This window comes from Salvia splendens, chromosome 21 (genome assembly GCF_004379255.2).
Source record: "Salvia splendens isolate huo1 chromosome 21, SspV2, whole genome shotgun sequence".
Lineage (NCBI taxonomy): Eukaryota > Viridiplantae > Streptophyta > Magnoliopsida > Lamiales > Lamiaceae > Salvia > Salvia splendens.
In genome coordinates, this window is record NC_056052.1 from 12,980,262 (window position 1) to 12,986,653 (window position 6,392).

Here is a 6,392-nt window from a genome sequence, read left to right on the forward strand (position 1 = left end):
TGCCCTACAAATTTTACAAAACTCATGAAGGAACTCATACGGCCCTTCGTAATTCTTCCCGCAGTATGTAGGCAGAATTGCGATCACATGAGGCTTCACATCACAGGCAGTTTGCCCTGGGGTCACAACTATGGCTTGAGGTGGTACTCCCTCGGTATGTGCGTTCAGCGTCCCGATCTCAGGATCTTCTTCTCCTTGAGCGGCCATCCTTCTCGGGTTTCTCTCTATCCTTGGTATCTCTTCCGGTATTGGTCCTTCTATGGTGTATTGCTCCTCGTCACTACTCGAACCTAAGTCAGACAAAGTTGTTGACAGGCCAGAACGAGTGGTCACGAGTATAGTCCCTCGCTGGAGTATCTTCAGTCCCCGATGGTCAGGAGACGAGTTGCTGCTCATAAACTGAAACGAAAGGAAAAGAGAAAAATTATGCACAGTATATACGCCAAAGTATCACTCACAATAACAGTAATAACGCCATTCATCCCCGGCAGCGGCGCCATTTGAAAGAGCAGGTTTGCGTCAGGTGTCGTTCAAGCCCAGGTGTATCCTACTGATCAGGATAAAACAAGCCCCAACTAATCCTGAACCTGGTATCAATAATTCCCTAACCCTCTTCTACTGGGTAGTATAGTGAAGGTAGGGGTCGAATCTCACAGAGATGGTGACGATTTGGAGTGATTGTGGTGATATTCTGGAAGGTTTGGTTAGCTACCACGCTTGGGTTGAGTCTCTAACTAGACGGGAAATTAAGATGGTACTTTACTGACTAGGACGGGTGAAGGGTGGTCGACATGTGGTTGCGTACGTGGAAATTGGTTTATGGGGTGTAACAGAAAAAATATGTGAAAAGTACTGGGTTTTTATAAAAGACTAAACTGAAGGTCAGAGAATAAGTGGTAGTTATGGTGACTGGGCTGACAGATCTGTAGGGTACAAGCTAAAAAGTGAAGGACAAAAGTAAAAAGCAACTAAAAAGCAAAGTGGTCCCAAAACTTGATGGAGATGTCATCTTCTTCAACATGAAAATAATCTGATCACCAACCAGATTCAACGCCATGAAAACACAGATTAACAGCTTCAGAACACAGATCTACTACCAAAATTCCAACTCTAACTCAAACACTTAAAATGAAACTTCGCCTACCTGCCAACATGCAAGGTGGTAAGAATCACGTAAACTGAGCTTCGCATGTAACAATCTTCAAACGCGATCAAACAGTAAACAACCAGCTAACTTAGAGAAATTAACTACTAAACTGAAATATGCGATTTAACACTAGAGACAACCGAAAATGCTAGATCTACGCTAACTAGGCAGAAAGAAGAAAGAACAACGATACAACCGAAACGAAACAACTTCATAGCATTTAGAAAACGTTTGGATCACAACCAAGACTTCAAAATAAGCAAAATACTGGAAATGTGAAAGATCCAACGTAGAGAAAACAAACAAGATTAACTAGAAAGAAAATAAAGATTGTTTTTGCCACTCCGGGCGATGGAACTGCTAACTACGATCGTGCTGACTGGAAAGAGAACGTCTGGAACTCCGGAGGTTTCTGGAACTCAGGTGATCATGGCTATGGCGAGGAATGAGACTCTAGACTGGACTGAAGAACTGAACTCCCGAGAGATTTCTACCTAAGAGTGGATGATGATGATTCTTTTTATCTTTCCAAGTGGCTTCCTTTTATAGGGAGGCTTGCCCTTGATTTTAGGGTAAAACCTCATTGCGAAATGACTTCTCTGCCCTTAATTGCGGTTGACCAGCCCCAGCTATCCTTCTTCTCCATCTCGAGCCATATTTTTTTGCATGCATCCTGGTCAGTATGTAATCGTTCTGACGCCCTTTTCACCTGAAGTATCCGAAGCTTTGCCTACTGGCTAGAACACTCATCCTGCACACTTAAGCAACTGTTTTGCAGATATAATCCAATTATGCACATCACACTGACCAGTAACCAAGGCCTAGAATACGACTCATCAAACTGCTCACACTTACCACATGCTTGTCCTCAAGCGTGAAGAATAAACAAAAAGAAATAAGTCAAATTCTAGCCTGGTTACTCCCCTGACCGACTCAATCCTAAACTAGACCTTAGACTACAACGGAAAGAAAAAAAAAACACAAAAATAAGCACAGAAGAGAAAACACATAAACGAAAACAGAAGGACTAAACACAAAGATTGGGTTATATTTTCAACCATCCCTCCCCTCGGGATCAGGTGCAATCCGGCCTTAGACAGCCTTGAACTTCCGCCGCCCCCCTTTCTTTCCAGTCAGTATATCCGTTCGTCAAGATCGCCCAAACTCTCGGCCAAACACTAGGTTCACTCAGTCACTTATACCTTCACCGGGAATGTTAGGACTGCATTCTCTCATAGTGCTCAACCACAATTGCTTCAGACTTAGATTTCACGTGCAGCTACTGAAGGGCTTAAAGGCTTGTAACGGGGCTATTGGTTTGTAGTGTTTTGGGTGGATGTTCCTAAGGCTCTAAGGTTCAAAAACTTCTACTTTATTTGATGTGGGGGAACTGTGTGCATTTGGGTGTTGTGCACCTTGATATCAACAGCACCATAGGGGTACACCTTGTGCACCACATAGGGATCCCACCATCTTGACTTGAGTTTTCCTGGGAAGAACTTTAGCATAGAGTTGTACAAAAGAACCAACTGTCCTTCATGAAATTGACGAGGCTTAATAGCTGCATCATGTATCTTCTTGGCACATTCCTTGTAGAGATCAACACTCTCATAAGTGTGTAGCCTAAACTCATCAATCTCATTCATATCAAACATTCTCTTCTCAGCTGCAGCCTCATAGTCTAAGTTGAGCTTTTGCAAAGCCCAATAAGCTTTATGCTCAAGTTCAACCGGCAAGTGACAGGCTTTTCCAAAAATCATCTTGTATGGTGAAGTTCCGATTGGAGTCTTGTAAGCCGTTCGATATGCCCACAATGCATCAACTAACTTTTCCGCCCAATCTTTGCGAGACATAGTGGTGGAAAAGATCAAGTACGCAATAAAAACATAGTGGTGGAAAAGATACGATCAGAGAACAACCAAGCAGATTTTTTTCACAGAAAATGCCTTTGTGGCAACATGTTTCAAACATGATGTGAAATGAATAGTAGTTCGATATGTCTAGCTCCAATACCTACTTTGTGTATAAGTGGGAGACTTTTTGGCAGTGGGTATACTCGAAAGCATGTTTTGAGTATAAGTGGGAGATTATTAGGTTTAGTATATTGAAAAGCATGTTTCGAGCAAGTTCGCACAAGTTCACGCAAATAGAATCCTACTTGTATACGGAAAAACTCTACAATCCACTTTTAACCCGATTCAGTATTATTCGAGCAGTTTGCACGAATAGAATCAGTATAGTATTACATTGTGTTTACTTGTGCGTTTATAAGATGTTTTATAAACATTTAAATGCATAAAAAGTAAACAAAGCTTAAGTCTTTTGCTCAGTAGACTGGTTGTGGGCGTCGTCCACTTTAAGGTAACTTCGTCGGTTCTATGCAATGCTTTGCAAAAGAAAAAGAAGAATTTCACAACCTAGATAGGCTTTGGCTACCTATTGCGAAAGGTTGCAATGTTAGTCCGATTATCTCTAAGCCTTATTGAAATAAGATGACGTTGGTGTGGTATAGCACTGAATGGATCTAACAGCAAGACGTGTCTTTATGATATCTACTAAAAGACTATGTCTTGATATAATACTATTTCTTAATCTACATACGTTAGCATTGAGCATACGATATTGATTATGCACTACTTTGACTTATGAAAAGGTGCGGGTTTTTCGCAACCTAATAATCATGATATATTGGGTAGTAGATAAAGCTCGTTTCATGCATCTATTTTAGATATAAATTCTGCATTTTCTACAGTGCTAACGCGCATTTATAAGTCTATGTGCGTGAAAAATCTGCCAGACCCAGGATGGAAGAGCAATCACCAGGGCAGATGAAATAGAAGAGAAAAAGTGAAGAAAAAGAGTGAAATCCTCAAGTGCACAATTGTCAATTCACGAAGTCTGTTGCCCTAGGGATTTGAGCCACGTCTATAAATACAAGGAAGCTTGTGATAAGAAAAAAGGCTCTTAGTCAGAAAATTTCCTTCGGTATTTCGGCTCGCTCTTTGAATTCACACACTTAGCATGCGCACTTGGTTCCATGGGAGAACTGGGGTAGTATAGTGTGGTGTTTTGTTCAGTTTGGAAGTGTAACACTGCTCTGATAAGGAGCGAAGAAACAAATTACTTTTCACATGTACTCTCTCTCGCCGATTTCCTTGCCGGAAATTCGGCGACTGTTTTGTGACTTGATTTGCAGTTTATGGTTAATCTAGTTTCGTTTTCAGTTTTGTTTTGGATCTGATGCTTATTGTTCTGTTTACTGAGTTGGACGCTTTTCGCAATTCAATTGTTGATTGGAGTTGAGATCGGAGTTGATCTATTGAATTGAGGTTGAATCGGAGTCGGAATGGTATAGAACGTTGTGGATCTGGTTTAGTTGGTGATGAATCTGATAGATCTAGCTTAGATTTTCTTATGATTGTTCGAATATGGGCAGAAAAAATATATACATGTTATCAGGCCAAGGAAAATAGAAGAAGAAAATGGGCAGGAACAATTGTCACTTGACCCAAGAAAAAAATACAGATATATATATAAAACAAAAAAAAGAAGGGGCAGAAAAAGTTTTATGGCCCAATGGAAATAAAATAAGGCTAAGTAGCCAGGAAACATCTCCATAAGGTTGGGAAAGATAAAATCATACACGGGAGTGTGTTGCTAAGTTTCGTCCCTAAGTTCACATCTTCGCATCATGCCTTTACTTATATTTCTGAACTTAGGTCCCTTAGGATTCTCACCGATATATACTATAATCCCCTAGCCCCATTACAACCCATTGAAAGACCTTAAGGAACTAGTTTGTGGCATCAATCTTAAGGCATCAATGGTATGGCAAAATGAAGAGTGAATTATTCCTTACGTCCCTGGTGAGGAATTAGCGATCGAGCAAATCCAACAGGAAGTAAAATTTTAGGCTATCTTGATGAACTGACAGTTCAACTAGATAGAAGAAGGGAGGGGGAAGAATCTGAGGCTGTACATGTTTGGATTGACCTTAAACATGTGGGGATGGCTGCTAAAAAAATAAATATACCAGTTTATGCATTTATGTGTTATCTTTTCTTTGTCTTGTGATTTCTGTGTGTTTCATTTTTTTTTTGTGTCTAGGTCTAGGATTTTACGTTTTTTAGGACGGTTAAAAGGGGAGGATGCATCGAAAGTTGCCTTATTTCTTTCTTTTCCTTGTCTTTCATACTTGAGGACAAGTATGGTTTAAGTGTGAGCAGTTTGATAAGGCTCGTTTCATGCATCTATTTTAGATATAAATTCTGTATTTTCTACAGTGCTAACGCGCATTTATAAGTCCAGGTGCGTGAAAAATCTGCCAGACCAAGGAAGGAAGAGCAATCACCAGGGCAGATGAAATAGAAGAGAAAAAGTGAAGAAAAAGAGCGAAATCCTCAAGGTCACAATTGTCAATTCACGAAGTCTGTTTCCCTAAGGATTTGAGCCACGTCTATAAATTCAAGGAAGCTTGCGATAAGAAAAAAGGCTCTTAGTTAGAAAATTTCCTTGGGTATTTCGGCTCGCTCTCTGAATTCACACACATAGCTCGCGCACTTGGTTCCATTGGAGATCTGGGGTAGTATAGTGTGATGTTTTGTTCAGTTTGGAAGTGTAACACTGCTTCGATAAGGAGCGAAGAAACAAATTACTTTTTGCACGTACTCTCTCTCGCCGATTTCCTTGCCGGAAATTCGGCGACTGTTTTGGGACTTGATTTGCAGTTTATGGTTAATCTAGTTTCGTTTTCAGTTTTGTTTTGGATTCGATGCTTATTGTTTTGTTTACTGAGTTGGATGCTATTCGCAATTGAATTGTTGATCGGAATTGAGATCGGAGTTGATCTATTGAATTGAGGTTGAATCAGAGTCGGAATGGTATAGAACGTTGTGGATCTGGTTTAGTTGGTGATGAATCTGATAGATCTAGCTTAGATTTTCTTCTGATTGTTCGAATCTGAGTACGTGAGTTTGGATCTGCATGGAAATCTCTGTTGTCGCTGATTTACTTGGTCAAGTAGATTAGATCTGATAGTTCTTAGTTTAATCTTAGCGTTTGTTGTTTGATTTGAAGTATGCTCTGTTTTTATGTTCTGTTTTGTTCATTTCGTGCCCGTCGATCAGTAGTTATAGTCGATTTTACTTTAGTTTGTTAATTGCAGCTTTCTGTCAGTAGCCAGTTAGGGAAATCTGTTTTGTCGTTACTTTTGCATATTTAGTGCCTAGCTATTTTAGGAAACTTT

At 40.2% G+C, this 6,392-nt stretch overlaps 1 protein-coding gene across 1 annotated transcript; it reads right to left on the reverse strand.

Moving 5' to 3' along the window:
* Positions 1-2,091: 2,091 nt before the first annotated feature.
* LOC121784248 lies at positions 2,092-3,000 on the reverse strand. Its single transcript, XM_042182409.1, has 2 exons — positions 2,563-3,000; positions 2,092-2,103 (listed from the first exon to the last, which is right to left on the reverse strand). Exons 1-2 carry the CDS (start codon positions 2,998-3,000, stop codon positions 2,092-2,094), a joined length of 450 nt encoding a protein of 149 aa, XP_042038343.1.
* Between the last annotated feature and the right edge of the window lie 3,392 nt (positions 3,001-6,392).